The sequence below is a fragment of the Leucopleurus acutus genome, assembly GCF_964270905.1.
Source record: "Leucopleurus acutus genome assembly, chromosome: 1".
In the NCBI taxonomy this organism is placed as follows: Eukaryota; Metazoa; Chordata; class Mammalia; order Artiodactyla; family Delphinidae; genus Leucopleurus; species Leucopleurus acutus.
The window spans coordinates 126,921,991-126,939,606 of record NC_139142.1 but is presented as its reverse complement, the minus strand read 5'-3'; the positions used below and the strand labels follow the sequence as shown (position 1 = coordinate 126,939,606).

The following is a 17,616-nucleotide window of genomic DNA, read 5'->3' as shown; positions in this document are numbered from 1 at the left end:
TTGGACTGGTGGAAAACAGCTGGCATTTGCACACACCTCACAGTGTAACCCACACCAGGCAGGTAATCCAAGTCTGTGATGCTCAATAATCTTGTCTGGTAGGCAGGATCTGAGCCACAGCACAATTTTGCAGAGAAAAGGAAGGGCTCTTCTCCTGCACCACATCACACACACACACACCCCCACACACACACACAGTATGCGCACACACGTACATACCTACACAGGTGCACACGCACATACACAGGTTCCAACACCTACTAGGCTGTGTTGATTATGAGCAAACTATTTAATCTCTCTGAATCTCAAGGGTAAAAGGCAGGTAAAGGAAGATGCCTGGCACACAGTAAGCCTCTATCAGTGTTAGATATTTTTATTATTATCTAGACATTATCATCATCCTACAAGCTCCAAAATGATATAGGCTTAACTGGCTTCCCGGCTCTGCTTTCTATAATACTAAGCAATTTGGTCAATGGATCTAATGGGTATTAGTACTGCAAGTGATACCTTTTTTTAGGCTGATTGCCCTACAGGGGTAATCCCTAATGGCAATAATTTTCAGAATAAACCAAAAACCTGAAGAAAAGACAAGGCCCAGAAGGGACCTCATGGGTCCAATCACTCAGAATGAGAAGTCCCTTCCCCGTGATTGAGACAATTCTTTATTTGTCTACTCAGAACTCCGATATTCCTCAACACACTTCCTGTAAGTCTCCCCGAGCCACGTATACCCTACGGTGCGCAAAGACGCAGGATAAAGAGAATGCATGTCTCTAAACTATCAGTTTTACCTGGTGATAGATAATGAATTAAAATAAAATGAACATGTAAGATAAACATTTGACTTCAAAGCTATCTGGCAGGTGCAGCAGGTGCTTGCGGCTACACCCAGGCCCTTGTGCAGAGTGTTTACTCTTGTCATTACAAGTGCTTTTATGGAAGCAGTAAGGCATGGATTCCACGTGGTGCTTGCATTCTGTAATCAGTGCTGGTCCACAGATGGACTGACTATACAGATGCAATTCCAACCCAGCTTGGAACAGGATCAGACCCTTCCTAATAAGACGGTCAAATGTACTGTCATGTGAAAAAAAGAAAGGTGCTGGGGGAAAAATGTTAACAATAACCCCATTTTTGTTTTTTAAATACAATCTGATAATTTGTATAGATTTGTGGGGGGAAAAAAATGTCTTTAAGGAAACACAGCCAGCTGCTGCTGGTGGTAGTGGTGGTGATCTTTGGAAAGTGGGATTTCTGCAATGTCTACACCTGTTCCAAGTATGTGTAAGTTTTTAAATTAAAAATCATAGTAGTCATAGCAATAATAAAGATTGAGAGTAACTATATTAGACACAGAGAGAGAGAGAGATCAATCCTTCCTACACCCACAGGACTGCTTCAGGAACAGCAAAGAGAACATCCCAAAGGTCTAAAAAGTACTCTGAATTTCTTTACAGAAGCACAAAGTAACCCCTGAATGCATCCGATAGGTTGACCCAGTAGTTTACTTCCCTTTAGTCATTCACTCTCAGGAATCTCCCCGTGGGAAAATGTCCCACTGAGTAAGGGCAAGGCAGTGTTGCTTATCTCTCTGAGCATTTGAGGATGCTGACCTTCATGGTTTCCTGACACTCAGGTATATAATACCCAGAGCAGCCCAGGCTGGACAGTACCTGAGAAGCAGGTAAGGTAGTTTATTCCCAGGGGTTCCCACGGCAGCTGGCTCAGCCCTGTGTTCTGAACTTTGAGGAGAGCTGAATCTTACTTACCTTGAACACTACTGCTGGACCAGCCATCCCTACAAGAAAGGGTCCCTTCCAGTGCATCAAAAGCAGGAAATGGACTTAGTGTACTTCAAGTACTGAGCACCCACTACTTGTAAAAATACTTTTAAGGGCTGTGAGGGTACTAATATGGAAAAGAAACAGCCATGCCCATAGAGGCTCATAATGCAGAAACACAGCCACAAAGGGCAATCAATAGCACTTGGTATAACCAATATAATATCGGGAGAGACAGGGTAGTTTGTGGTTAAGGCACGATGCAACTGCACTTCTGGGTTACGATTTTGGTTCTGACACCTACTAGCTATGAAACCTTTGGAAAGCTACTTAATCTTTATTGCTTCGGTTACTTTAGTTGTAAAACACAGCTAACAATACTGCAGAACCACTCTGTTGAACTTGTGGCGAGGATTAAATAAACTAATGAAACTAATGAAAAGGGCTTAGAACGGTTTCTGGTACATATCAAGCACTCTGTAAGTCGTCTTTTTTACCCTGGGAATATAGGAAGGAGAACAATCATCTTAACTGGAAGTGGGAGTACGTCGGAAGGCTCCTAGAGATGACATTTGAGCTGGGTATAGAAGGAGAGAAAGGACTGCTTGGGTCAGTGAGGTTGGGAGAATCCATCATCAGAATAACAACAGACAATTACCAGGCAAGGCATTCATTCCAAGCTGGCCAAAGGCATAGACATTGGCATGTTCTGAAAATGGTAAATGGGCCTGCAGCCTGAGCAACAGTGGGGGAGGAAAATGGACAAACAGGTAGGGACCAAACTCTGACAAGCTACAAATGCCTGATGGCAAAGCAAGGCCTCTAATGGAAGACATTGGGGAGCCATTTAAATTTCTGGAGGAAGGGTTCAGTGATTCAATAGCAATTATTGAGTACCTCCTATTATGTTCCACACCCAACAACATGGACTGGAGAGGGGGAAACAGGGCTCCCATGTAGGCTTTGTACCTTAATTGCTTCTGTAGCCCTTACAGTGCTCAGCATAGTATCAACACGTAATAGGCCCTGCTCAGTAAATATCAGTGTGGGTTTTTTAGGTTGAACTAAAACACGGTAAGGAGAATGTACCTGAAACTCCCCAGAGAGCCTTCCACTTTCTTCAAAAACCAACCCCCATGGGAGGAATAGCAAGGCAGAGGCAGCGAGCATTCAAGCCTCTTCCACAAGAAGATACACAACCGAGCCCTTGTCTGCAATCAGGGCAACCAGGAGCAAAGCCGGGCCTCTGGGGACTTGTTTCTGACCCCCTTTGTGGAGGCAGAAAGCTGGTCCCCATGGAGGGGGGATTCTGGGATCCACGTACCATCATGCTCTCAGCTTCAAGTACCTGGGCTCACCTGAGGGAAAACTGTCCCTCTCAATTAAAACGGGGTGAAGATGACCTAGCGAGGTGCCGGGTTTGCTCATCAGTTTACAAACATGGATTTCCCTAAGGAAATGAGCCAAGTGCATTTACACTTTCCTCAGGCCTAGTCCACTTTGTGCCCGTGGGTCCCTGCCCAGCTCCGCCTAACAACAGAAGGTGTGGCCACTAAGGTTGTAGCTGGGAGGACGGACACCACTATCCCTCTGCTAAGCACAAGCATAAAATCTCTGGAATACACAGGTGGAACAGGGCCTGCCCCGTCTGAAGTAGGCCTCTTACTTCGAAGTAGGCTTTGGCCCTGAACTTGCAGGCCTGATTCTCTACAGCAGGATGGGGCAAACTTTTTCTGTAAAGGGCCAGATAGTAAACACTGAGGGTCTGCAAGCCCTGTAACAACCATTTCTAGCTCAGAGTATACAAAACAGGTCGAGGGCTGGATCTGACTACGGGGTTGTAGCTTGCCAACCCTTGACCTACATACTTGGACGCTTCTTCCAGGCGGTATAAAGTGTCCTGGAACCCCATTTTCTGTGTCAGGGCTGACTCCAGTCAAAATTCATAAGTAGGAGGATGGTGACTTCTCCTTCCTGCTCTGACTGGCTCATCTGTACCAGGCTCACCATGTGCCCCGAATGCCAAGACCCAGAGAGAAAAACACAGGTACGAACACACACAGACACCAGTGTGACCTGGCGTGTTATGACTCCTCCCCCCTGACCCCCCCTCACACACACACACACCTTGCCCTTCCACCAAGGCAAAGGGACCTTTCAGAACACAGGCCCAGGACTGTGTGCATTTCCAAGAACGCTGTCTGGGAGAGCAGGCCTGGATCCTCGGCCACACGTTAGAATCACTCGGGGAGCTGCCTAAACAATGCTGATGTTATTCTCTACTTTCCAATGTTCTCATTTAGACGGTCTGGGCTGGGGCCTCGGCAGAGGTATTCTAAGCTTCTCGGAATTCCATGCATAACCAGAGTAGAGAACCACTCACTTAACCAAAGGAATGAAACTCTGACAGTACAACAGGATGAAGCACCTGGAATATTTGGAGGCCTTCCCAGAGCTGTCAAACTCCTCACCTGGGCCGACACTCCCATCCACAGGGCACCTGCTTCCTGCCCAGGTGGGCCAGAGGTCACAGGCTGGCTTCATCCCAAGCTTCTCTTCCTGTTTTCCCGTTTGCCAGCTCAGAGTTAAGTGTGGCGGTTTGAGGACCCTGGTGACACTCTTCTTTTTAAGCACCTATTACACCAGGCTTGGGGAGGCAGGGTCCTGAAACCTTCTCAAGTAGTTAATCATAGGTAGGAGCAATGATGGGGTGCACAGGCCTCTAGGGGAACACGGAAGAGGGGGTTCAGAGCAGACTTCCTGCAGGAGCTGACCCTTTGTCAGAGGCGAGGAACAGCATCAAAAGCTTGGGGAATAGCAAGTAATTTGGGACATCTGCAAAGAGTATGCATGAGGAGGGGGAAGGGGAGGGCAAAGGCCAGATCAGAAGGCCCTGGGTACTAAACTAAGGGGGTTTGTGCTTGTTCCTGGGGGTACAAGAGTGAGGGGGGTCTTGAAGTAGAGGAGCTAGGTAACTGCATTTTAGAGGGATCACTCTGGCCTTAAAAGACAAAGAACAGTCAACAGGGTGACTAACATTTAGGAAATATCACTCTCCTAAGGAGGGAAAGAGGTAAATACCTCTGTGCTACTATTCTGTGCGCTGGGGAGTATCTATCAGGACAGTTTTCGGCTGAGAGAGACGGCTGCAGGAAGCAAGAAGACCGTAACACACGTTATCACTGAAAGTATTATATTTTAGATCGAAACATTTCAACTTGGTCTCTAGTTAGTTGGTCTGGGATCCACAGCTCCCTGCACTCAATTCTACAATTTTTGAGGCTGACCTGAAAGGGTTTCCTAAGTGACCAGAAGCTCAGTGGTAACACCCAGCCTCGGGGTCTCAGGTTTCCTTAAGGATCCCCAGAACTCGGGTCCCCTTCATCCTACATCTGACACAGCGAGATGGGTGAACCAAAGCAGAGAAGTCGGGACATTTTTTTCCTGAGCCTACAACTATCAATTCTTAGTGGCAGAGGCTTTTTGGCTAAAACCCCTCAACTGGGTTCAGGAGGTCCCAGGGGAGCAGCCAACTGTTTTCTGAGTACAGCTGGCCCCCTGCCCATCCCCTCCCTGGGGGATGCTGCAGCCAGCTTCCTTCCACCAGACGCTGAGGTCCCACAATGCCCAGTGTCCCTTCCTCAGAGCCCCATAGGATGATACAGAAGTTATGCACATAGATGTTTCTGGGAAAGGAAAAGGAAGTGAGGTGAACACCTGTCTGACCTGTTCACCGGCCAGCTAAGGAGAATTCTTTCTTTTGAGCCTATCAGACAGAAATGGGACCCAGGAGAGTGAGGAAGTAATGACTGAGCAGCCCATTCCAGTTTTGAACGGAGGAAGCCTTCGCCAAATACAAAGAAATATTGGCAAGAGCAGGCCACGAGACAGTCCTGTCCCTGTGGCCTTGTTGGGTTGGGTTTTGTTTTTTATGTGCCACTGAGGGGCCACGATACCAGTAACGGTAGCCAACAGTCTCTTATTATCGACAGAGTATGGTGCTGGGGGAACCCTTGACAAGTCTATCATCTCACACCACCCTCGCTGAACAGCTCAACCAAATACATCTGGCTGCACAAAGCAACACGTGCCTTTCCCCCAAAGCACGCAACCTGGCCACACAACTGACCTTTCACTGCAAAGTCTCCTTCAGTGGGATTAACTGCATTTACAAAATTCCTTTCCAAACCACAAAGCAATGTCAATATTTTAAAAAACATTTATTCTCCAAGGTCATCGACCTGTCTATGGTTATTCTCCAGCCAATTTATCTTCCTGCTGTTGCCATAGATAAAACTATTTTTAGTGCACAACTGGTTGGAAGGCAGATTTTTTTTTTTAAATTTTATAACCCCTGCTGGTTGGCATCCATAAATGCCTCTCAGAGCTTTGTTAATCAGCTGACAGAAATTCCTCTCCCACCTGTTTTTTTTTTTTCTCCTTGAGAGATTTCAGATAAGAAGGAAGTACAAATTGTAGGTGGCAGCTACTGAACAAAGGATAACTAGTGACAGTCTGGTCTGGCCATACCACCCTGGTGGCTGACTCAGAGAACTCCCTGCTCAGTGTCAGCTGTCAGCGCCATTTCTGGTTGGCTTGAATGCCTGGATCAACACATCCTGGTTCCCCTGCAGTCCCTAATTTGGTAAGCTCTTTGGATGAAACAGAAATGTTATTTTAATGGCTAACTTGTTACTGTTCAAGACCATCATTTGTCCAATATCTGAGAGGAAAGACAGAACGATACAGAGTTTACTGAAAAACTTTCAACTTAGGGAACAGTTTTTTGCGTTTCACTTGTTTGGTCTACAATTTTATTTTCAAGGCATCCTGTTCTTGTTTTTCCAAAAAAATAAGTGTTTTGCCCTAAAGCAGGTCCAATATACCACTGTTATACGGTATATGCCAAGAGTTCCATTTAGAAGAATCATATTTCCTTTTTTCAGTATCTCAACGATGTCAATTGCCTTACAAAGTCCCACTCATCCTGCAAGACTAAACACACGTCTCCTACAGAGGGAGGCCTTCCTCAGATGCTTCAAGAAGAACCTTTTCTTTTAGCTTCTACACAAGCTTGTCAACACTCTACCCCACTATTACAACCATCACTTTGCATATGGTAGTCTGTGACAATGTCTGCTCCCACAGTTGGAGTGGACCCCAATACCTAGCCCTGCATCACACAGATCTATAAACATTGTTTAATAAATCAATTAATCAAAGATCATAGTTTACACATACATACACACAGTACTTGTGCCATTTGCAAATCCTGAGCAGAGTTGGAAGTCATAAAGGGGACCCTAGAAACTTTAGCTATCTTCTTTGCAGAACCTACCCATGTGCTAAGAGCAGCCCTACAGGGTCTGATTCAGGTTGCAGACCCCTTCAGACCAAAGTATTTCAGTTGTCTTATTCAAAGAGCAAAGCCTTCTCAGTAGTGTGTTCATTGTGCCAGACACCACAGCACTTACAACTAAAGAAATACTTGAAAGTAAATATTTGAGGAAAAAAATCTTCAGAAAAGTTACCTACTATACTAGTCACATTTCATCCACCCATTATCACTCTAGCCACCCAACTAGTACCCACTCTGGAGGGGGACCTAGAGAATTTAATGCAATCTGGTCCCATGTATGATGCTGTCCAGGCTCAGGGCTAGCTTTTCAGTGACTTCATTCTTTCTCAGTCATAATTATGTTCCAACTGAGAAGGATTTCCCCAAAAAAAGGCAAACACCCATCTTGGTGTAAGGCTGGGATTGTGGTTGGAAACCCACTTGGACCTAATGGGTATCTTTATTTATGAAGCTAATGATTGGACAACCAGAGTTCTGTCAGCCCTAAGTGGTGCACGTGCACATATCTGAACCCATCACCTGGCCCAGACCCAGGAGTAACACAGAGTCTTATCTTCCAGAGCTAAAGAAAAACAGCATTGAAGACGACTGCTAGTCTCTTGGTTGAGGTACACAAAATCAAACAAGCACGTCTACAAGACTAGAAAACAGGAGTCCCAAAGGGGGCCCTGGCTTGGACTTGCCTACTTGTTTAGCTAAACCTAGGGGAAATATGATGAGAGAAGTCTCAACCGCAGAAAAGTACTCACCCAAATGATGAGTACTGAACATCATAATGAACAGATGAACCAAAAAGGCACAAACGAAAGCCCTGGCAGTATGCTCTGAGGTACGAGTCTTGGAAGAGATATGAAATGGGAACGATGTGGCTAGCATGTCTTTCACAGAGCATCTGGAGAGATGAGAAAAGATGCAACAAAGATGGCAAAGGAACATCACTTCCAAAGGGCAACCTAGGTGAAGATGGTGCCCACTGTGCTAATACTTAAATCAGAAAGAAGAAAGCAGTTTGCATAAACCCAAGTCCCACAACTGGGCTCCTAGGTGGCCAGCAGCTAATTTCTACTTTGCATTGATAAAAATGAAGCCTACCTAGATTAAGCGCACTCCAAATCAGTGTTACTCTATCACGAGTGGGGATAAGTGGCCCTTTCTTTGCATCACTGGAAGGAGGAAAGTTTGGGTGTTAAAGACATTCATTACCTTTGAGTCTCAAGATAGGGACAATGCAGAACGATTCCCTTGCTTTTTAAACTGGTGCCAATACACTTGGCTTGATAGGCGAGGCAGGAAGGGGAGGAACTCTCTGGGAATTCCCTAAAGTCCCCTAAGCCCTTTGAGCCAGTGCGGCGCCTCTGGGACGTACAAAAGAAAGGTCTCGTTCAGAGCTGAGACAGGACCTAAAATTGAATCCAGGTGGGGTGTCAGGGCCAAGAGACCGGTTTCCGTGCGTCTCCATCCCCAGACAGCCGGGCGGCCTGGACGGGAAGCGGGACAGCAGCTACTCACCCTCCTGTTGGGCGCCCCGGGAGCGCTGGAGCCGCTGCTCGAGAGCAGGGTGACTGTGGACGTGGAGCGCAGCATCCCTCAGCGGCGTTGGTGGCGGGCTCCAGCGCGGTGCTTCTCTCAAGTGTAATAAGCCCAGGGCCCGCCCCGCTGGAGGCGGGGAGGGTGGGGACCGCGCAGGCCAGTAGCGCCGGTAGGGGCAGCGCGGGGGCGGGGCTGAGGCCCGGCTGGGGGAGGAGCCGGGGCGGGGTCCCGCACTCGCCTGACTCGTCAAGCTGCATTTTCTCCCTAGGGCGCAGACCCAGCCCGTGTTGGTCACCTACCTTCCCCCACGGCTCTGCGCCCTCCCAGGGTCAGTCCCGGGGCGGGACTGAGTGCCCACCAGGCGTCCCTTCCAGCAGCCAACACAATCCACGGGCTCCTATCCTATGGGGTTTGCAATCTGGTGGGGATACCGAAAGATGACTGGTGTCGGTGCTTTGGTAGAAGAGGTGATACCCTTGGGAGCTCAAAACGTGGCCTTAGGGGTTAGCCTGTGTAGGAAAAGTCTTCCCAGAGGAGGTGATGACTAACCTAAGACCAAATACAAGTAGAAGCAAGCCAGGCATTGAATATTCATCACAACTGCTCATAATTATGTAATGGTTCCTGTGACCCCGGCTGCAAGTACTTTCCATTTATTACCTCATTTAATCCTCACAACCACCCTTTGAGGTAGGCACTGTTATTGTCCTGTATCCCCATTTTTCAGATGAGGACATTGACTCACCAAGAGATTAAGTAACAAGGCAGGGGCCCCACTGTCTGGAAAGTGGCAAAGCTAAGATGGACCGTACAGTCTGACCCTAGTGCCTTGCTTATCAACTCTGCTGCCCCCCCAGCAGAGGGAGGAGGCCAAAAGAACTGCCAAGTGCAAAGATGGTGGAAGGCAAGAGAAGGTTTGGTAGATTTTTTAGAAACTGAAAATACCACAGTGCAAGGGGCAAATGGTAGACAAGCAGCAGAAGGGCGCTGGGCCAGATCACGAAGAACCTGCTGTGCTTAGCTGAAGAGTTTGGCCTTTATCCTGAGGATAAATGTTTCTCAACAGGGGATGACAATCCCTCTCTACTCACCCTTCAAAGCCCAAACACTCCCTCCCTACCAAGCTCTCCAGAACCCTCCTGCCCTGAACACTTACACCCATGAACCTCTATGCTTTTTGAGACCATGTCTTCTCAAAAGAAGAGTCATCAGTGTGTGTGTCTGTCCCCTTCCCCCATGGTGAGCTTCTGGAGAGTGAGGACCCAGCCTCATCCTGCTCTGAATTCTCAGTGTGGCACCAACACAGAAGATACTCAAGAAATGTAAGAACTGTTGCTGAACGGAATTCCAACTGATCCTATGGGATTTGCTCCTTCTGAAGATGAGGAAACTGAAGCCAGAGTATCTAAGTGACTTTCCCAATGTCACACAGCCTATGTTTTAACATCTCGGTCATCATCATCCCAGCTATGTCTGCATTCTACAATACTTGCTTCATATGCCTTTTCTCATCAAAGTCTCACCATGACCAAAAACGTGGATACTCTTATTATCCCATTTTACAAATGAGGGAACTGAGACCTAAGGGCATTAGGTTAACTGGTGAACAGCTGGGACTAGACCTCTGATCTTCTAACTCCAGGTCTACTATTTTTTTTTTTTTTTAACTATAGTCCTCCTGCATCTTCCTATCCACCCACCCTTCTAAAAAGAGGTCATTCATGAGAGGTCTTTTCCCACGTTATTTCCATGAAGGCCCCTTTTCTTGGGAGGGTTTTATGTGACTAAAAGATGGGTCTGCCTTTCAATAAAACGTGGTCAATGTTGTGTTAGTTTCGGTGTACAGCACTTCAATAAAAAATAAAAAACACACAAAAAGTTGTGAAAACACAGCTGCTGAAAGCCAATATGGGTTAGAGATACCTGCATGATTACCTCAGGAGAAAGAGGCTAATGATTATTGCTGTTATGTTGCCTTGAGGTTCTCCTTTCTAGGAAATGGGCTGCTGTTCTGAGTCAAAATAACCTGGCATCATCGATGTTTGTTTATAATACGGCAAACACCCAAGTGATCACTCAAGATGGAGTCAGCATTTGAGAGGAAGGGTGGGGCATGGATTCATTTCTCCATTATCCAAGTGTTTTTCATATTGTTAATCCTTTTTTATACTCTATTACATTTCATTACAAAAGCAGCAGACTACACGTTAGCTTGTGAGCTCTTGGTGGGAACTGGATCTTGTTTACATGCCTGCCTGCCCAGTGGCTAGAACAGTAATTGGCATGTTGTAAGTGCACAGTAAATGGTGAATGAGTGAAGAAATGATATTACAGAGTAACTGGCATGCTTCAAGTGCACAGTAATGTTGAATGAATGAAGAAATGATATTACAGGGAGTTCCCTGGCCGTCCAGTGATTAGTACTGGGCGCTTTCATTGCCACGGCCCGGGTTCAATCCTCGGTCCGGGAAACTAAGATCTCACTAAACACACAGCATGGCCAAATAAAGAAAGAAAGGGAAAAAAAAAAAGAAATGATATTACAAAGCAATACTTCAACTCACTCACGGCCAAGCAAAACTAAAACTAAGACCCTTGCTAACCCAGCTTCTAAGGTAGGCGGGGGTCTCCAAGCAGTTTGCCAGCTGAGCCCCAGGACTGTCCCAGCCAGGAAAGTTCCCCACGCCGGCTGTCACTAAGGGCTGCAGGTGGTGCGTGTGGGCAGATGCCAGGCTCTGGCTTATGACACAGCGCACCCCCCCCCATGCCAGGCCAACACCTAAGGAACTGCAAGAGAGAGGGGAGTGGGAGCCCCCAGAAAGTGGAAAAGGAGAAGAAGGAGGAAAATAGGAAGACAAGTAGGGATGGAAAAACCAATGAAAAGGTAGATCTGGCAGAGAAAGGAAAAAATGAAGTCATAGTCTAGGAACTAGGACTTCTATGAAGGGTTCTGGGAGGAGATCAAAAGAAAGGATTGACCCTTTTTGAAAGAGGAGTCAAAGGCCAAGCACTTCTGCCCCCGCCAGAAGTCCTCCTGGTCTAGAACTGTGAATAGGAAGAGGGCAGACGTGGGGGGGGGGGGGTGGGGAGAGGGACGGGGCTCTGGTAGGGACAGCCTCCCTGCTTGTTCCCTTTCAGCACTGCCCCAGCCAACTCTGGGCTCTCCCTGAGCACTGCTGACAGAGGAGTGCCACCGGGCTGGAGGGAAGAGATGTTAGAACTCTCAGCCGCCACCCGTTCCCATCCACAGTAATAGCCACATATGCCTAAAAGCTGTCCTAAATTTCTCTGCTGAAGCACAGGTCTGTAGAAAATTCTAGATGTCTGTATCCACACCCTCCATTTTCTTGAAATCAGTCACTAGATTGCAGCTCCTTCTCCCATCCCAGCGCCTGGACTTCTCTCTCACATGTTCCAGCTTCTGCTTTCTGAATGGTCCGTGTTAGTCTCTACAAAACCCTCTCCAGACTCTCTATCGGCATCTTTCGTTGAGGAGCTTATGATGGGACCCATTTCTCCAGCAAAGTCCTGAGTGGCAAAGACTACCTTTATTTCTTGGCAGAACCAATCAGGAATGGACACAGAAGAAGTGAGCCCAAGCGATGCCTGGCTTGCTGGTATTTTTGCCCTCTGCACTCTTATGTCTCTGAGGCTTCTCTTTCTTTCCCCCTTCCATTCAGGTGTCACACATCCCAAAGTCCTGGCATATTCCCGTTCTGAATGCCAAACAGAGGCCAAACTTTCACAATACAGAAAGGACGCAGTTCCAACCCAAGGACAAGGGTATTGAATTACAAAGCTCCTCTGGATAAAGTAGAACAAGAAACACCCCATATTCACCGGGTGTCTGAGAAGCAGAGAACAGGGCCTAGAGATAAGGAAAGCAGACTGAGAGGAACCCAATACCCCAGCCAAGTCACCCAGATACACAGAATTTATAAACCTGTCTAGACGCAGGGGCTGGAAGCTGCTGCTGACCCACTCTGGGGAATACAACTCGTTGAAGACGATCCTGTGCTTACTGTGTTAACTCACGGATGAATGTGCAACTGGCAGGCTAATAATAAGTCAATTCATTGAACAAATAGGTACCAAGCACCTACTACGTACAAGGCACTGGGGACACGGAGAGGAGTAAGACAGACCCTACTTTCAGGGAGCTCAACATCAGCTTGGGAAGAGGGATGTGAACTTAGCAAAGTACAATGCTAGCAAACACTTATACAGCACTGTGCTCAGAGGCTTAAAATACATCATCTCACTTAACCTCTCCAGCAACTCAGTGAGGAAGGTGCTATTATGTCCCCTATTTTGCAGATGATGAAATCACATCACAGGGAGGTGAAGTAACTTGCTCATGATACCAACGCTGGTAAGTGGTGGAGCTGAGCGTCACCCCGAGTCAAGATGGCTCCAGAGTCTGTGTCCTTGACAGCTCACCTCCTATACTGGGAGAGGAGCCAGACTTGAAGTGTGTCCAAAGCACTCTAGTGGGCAGAGGACAAGGGAATCCAAGGCGCTGAGCTGCAGAGAGACGGAGGGCTCCTCTGGGAAGGCGGCATGGAAGCTGGCACTGCAAAATGAGGAGGGAAAGGTCAGGGCATTCTAGACTGGGAGTCAAAGGGAACAGTGAGGTCAGAGGGTCCGGGAAACGTGTGTTAGCCTCTCTAGCTTAAATCTCAGAACAAGACGGAATGGCTGGAGACAAAGCAGGCTGTGGTTAGACTGCAAAGGGCCTTGAATAAAGTTGAGAATCGATCTGCAGGTGATGGGGAGCTAGTGAAGGTTTGCGAGCAGGGCAGTGACAGGATGGGCAGCAGAGAGAAGAGTATGGATGGAGGCAGAGACCGCAGGGCGAGTGCTTTGGGGTCTGTGGGAAAAGTATTGCTAAGAGATAAAGAGGCTCTGAACTAGAGGAGCCAGCGGTGGTGGAAAGGAAAGGAGGGGATGGATTCGAAAGGCAGAAAATCAACAAAACTGAGTGACCAACCAAAAGTTGGAGGATTTTTGTGAATTGTACGTTATCCTAGTGCATACGGGAGGAGAATCAGTAAAGAAAATGGATGGATAAAGGATAAGTGATTCCCTTTCTTAGCTCTGGGGCTTTGTTGTGCGTTAAACAAAAAGTCTGGACACCCAGAGGAAGGCACCCTCCTGGCTTTTCCAAGTAGCCAAATGGGCTTGTAGTAGAAAACCTGCAGATGCAGAGGTGGAAGTCTTGTGTATTTATTTTTTCAGGAAGACATCCTGGTGACTGTCTTTAAGAGGAAGCAGGCTCCACCCAATGTCAAAAAAAAGAAAAAATCACAGAAGGGACAGAGTAAGTCAGGTGAGAAATGTTAAAGGAATTAGGGGCCTTCCTGAGCATACGGTACAAAGAGCGTCTCCTTTTGCCACCCTTACGTTTTGTTAACATATAAGTAATACCTGTATTTGAATCTGTACCAAAATTAAAATCACTGATCTAACAAAAGGAATTTTTTTGCTTTTTTTTTTTTTTTTTTAAATAAAAAAGCCCTGGGCTTCCCTGGTGGTGCAGTGGTTGAGAGTCCGCCTGCCGATGCAGGGGACACGGGTTCGTGCCCCGGTCCGGGAGGATCCCACATGCCGCGGAGCGGCTGGGCCCGTGAGCCATGGCCGCTGAGCCTGCGCGTCCGGAGCCTGTGCTCCGCAACGGGAGAGGCCACAGCAGTGAGAGGCCCGCGTACCGCAAAAAAAAAGCCCTGAAATGTTTCTATGTATACTCATGTAGAATGGCTGATACATCTATTTATGCTATGACCACCATCTTGGGTGGGGAATGAGTTTTCCCAAAAGCAGACTTTGAACCAAGGATCCATGTGCAGGGGATTATTGAGGAAGTGCCCCAGGAGAAACCAGGAAGGGAGTGGGAACTCAGAAAGGGGAAGAAGTCAGCAAGGGCACTATCTTAGGTAAACTTCCAGATCCAGCCTGATCCCACCGGCAGCTCTGGAATGTCAGTTGCGCCTCAGAGTGAGTCCTGCCTCCAGACAAAAGAGCTGGGCTTTCGTACTCCTACACTAGTCTGTCATTTTCTCGAACGGGGTAGAGGAAGTATATAGCTCACAGGCACTGTGGCACTCCATAGGGGCAAAGAACCTCTATGTCCCTAATAAACACAGACTATTAGCATCAAAGCTACACGCCAGCTGGGAAACAGACACACACAGCTGGTAAAAGACGGCTGAGAATATTTGGGTGGGCACCAACTGTGTCCACTATATCTACATAAAATATGGATACACATACAGATACCGAGGGGTAGACGATAACATCACTGCTCAGAGCAAAGATCTCTGGAACAGCAATAACCTTAAACCACGGTATGGCCCAGAGAGTCTGGTACAAAACACTGTGAGTACAGAGAGTCTGAAAGGGTCAGAGGAAGGAACACTCCAACTACGGATGCAAGAGGCAGGATCCCCAAATTCAAGAGGCTGGAGCAAGGAGCAGAATCTGACAAGATGGCATGCAGCAAGAATACATCTACGGTCCTTACCTTGCATCCAAAATCAACAGCAACACCAACAGAGGACACAGGGGACCAGGCTTAGTATCCACAGATAGTACCAAGGCTATCCGTGGAACTCAGCTGGGCCAGTAGCTCCACAGAGGCCCACCTCTCTATGACCCAGCACGTGTCCTCTAATTTCAAGATCACTTCGGAGGAAGGCAGGGTCTGGAACCAGAAAGGCAAATGTCCTCACTGGGAGGTGCTGGACCATGCCTGGGAAGTGGCCTTCAGCTCTGGTGCCACGGTTTAAAGGAACAAGGACCATCCAGATGATTTCAGAAGAACACGACACAGATGATATAAGAACTTGACACTAAATAATGAGATTCAGGTGGCAGAACTGGGAATATTGTCCCTAGAGAAGAAAAGACTACGGTCGGGGTTAGGCGGGAGGGTTGTTTGGTGACTTCAATTCTTGAAAGGCTGGCACTGTGGCAGAGTGGTTAAACTTGTTCTGTGTAACCCAGAATGTAGAATGGGGCCCAGTGAGAGCTACAGGGAGATGGAGTTCAATGCAATCTAAGCAATACTTTAATAGCCAGAGCTAGCCAAGGAGAGGGGATCAAGGAAAGAAATTGCTAAGGGTGGAAATGATGGGCAGGACCAAGTTGTGAGGCAGACAGGGCATTCCCCATCACTAGAGTGTGGCTCTAGCGGGCTCCCCAAGCCTGGCTGCACGCTAGAGCCACCTGGGGTCATGGTAACAATATACTTCTGGGCCCTGACACTCTGATTTAGTGGATCTGGGACGATGCCCAGAAATTCACATTCTAATAAGCTTCCCAAACTTCTTCTTATGCCATCAGCCGGCATTTGTGCAAGGACCAGGGTGAAGACATCTCATCAAGGATGACTAGGGAGAACTCAGGCATCAGGTAAGGAAGGGGGCATAGAGTAGATGCAGTTAGTCCCTTCAAATTCTAGAAACGTGTGGCCCTGGGATTGTGGAATTCTAGGTTTTGCATCAGGGAAGTCAGTCTGAGGAACAGTGTTTAACACAGGGGGACTCTGGAGCCAAACTAACAAGAGTTCAGGCTCTGCCACATATTAGCTGACGGGTCCTGGGTGCGTCGTCTCCACTCTCCAAGGCTTAACCTCCTCTCCTGTGAAATGGGAGATAATAGTACCACCTCTTAGAGTCATTATGAGGCTTGAATGAGAGTATAACATATAAACGGTATGACCACAGTATGTCGTGAAGTCCCTTCTAAAGAAAACTATGGATTGCCCGGTCACGTGTGGGGTAATGCTGAGTGTATAGAGGACGGAACACTCCTTTAGATTTGGAACAACTTCTTCAAAGCTAGTATGTTGAGTGTTCCATACCACTGCTAACGTAAGACATTTGGAAAACAATAAAAGCGATTCTTTCCCTATATTTGGTTTGCTCTATTAAGAGAGATTGATATAGAGAACTTATCTGCTCTTAGCATGTAACAAAAGAGGACCATGTAACTTCACAACAAAACAGCATTCATTATTTTTTAATCCTAAGAAGACCAACAGTACTCCTTAACATTATTTTCTGCCTTTAGACCTCTAATGAACTCATGCAAACAGGCCTTCTCTCACTGCAGCTGCTGAGGCAAGTATACAATTTACTATAAAACATGACATAGGGATATGAACAGTTACTTCTCTAAGTTCAGTTTACACTGCCCCAGGTACCCATCTGTCCCCATCCTGCCGGTGGGGGTCTTTCTGATACACCACTAGTCACTCCAGCCAGGGCATCTGTATGTGACTGTGAAGATTGTTCACAGCAACAGGACTTCAGGCTATAAGAGGGACTGTCCCCTTGACAAGCTGTGCCCCCAGCACTGAGCTGTGTCCGCCAGAGGAAGGGATGCCATTTCTAATCTACACACAGCCATATGGGCTGGTGTGGCCCTGCCTGGAATCGGGGGGGCACAGGTTATCTCTGTGCAAAATCCCTCCCCCCAAAAACCCCATTCCGGCCACAGCCCTCCCCAGTTCAGTTAACGAGGACTCTGCTCTTCTAGGTGTTCAGGCCAAAATCCCTGGAGTCATCTATGATTTCTCCTTTTAATCTCATAGCTTACATTTTATCTATCTGGCTTTACCTTCAAAGCATCTCCAAACCCTAAACCCTTTTCATCAGCAACATTTAAGCGACCATTGCCTCTCCTCTGGATCCCTGAAAGAGCTTCCTAACTGGTCTTTCACCTCCGCCCCCTCTAGTCAGTCCATCCACAACACGGAGGCCACTGTGATCCTTTTAAACCCACACTCCTCTGTGTAAACCCTTCCAATGGCTTCACAGCTCTTCAGATAAAAGCCCAAGTCTTGAGCACTCGGTTTGTCTCCCCTAACTAAGATCCAAGGTCTAAGAGGGCAGGGGTTTTCATCTGTTCTGTTCATTCCTCTCATCCCAGTGTCTACAACAG

The 17,616-nt window shown here is 47.4% G+C and overlaps 1 protein-coding gene across 1 annotated transcript in view; it reads right to left on the bottom strand.

The window, feature by feature from the left end:
- MYZAP (myocardial zonula adherens protein) overlaps positions 1-8,730 on the bottom strand; it is a 100,476-nt gene extending 91,746 nt beyond the window's left edge. The window contains exon 1 of the mRNA XM_082846598.1: positions 8,653-8,730. Within this exon, the coding sequence (XP_082702724.1) occupies positions 8,653-8,727 (75 nt within the window). The 5' untranslated portion in view covers positions 8,728-8,730. The remainder of the gene's footprint in view (positions 1-8,652) is intronic.
- Positions 8,731-17,616: the final 8,886 nt, after the last annotated feature.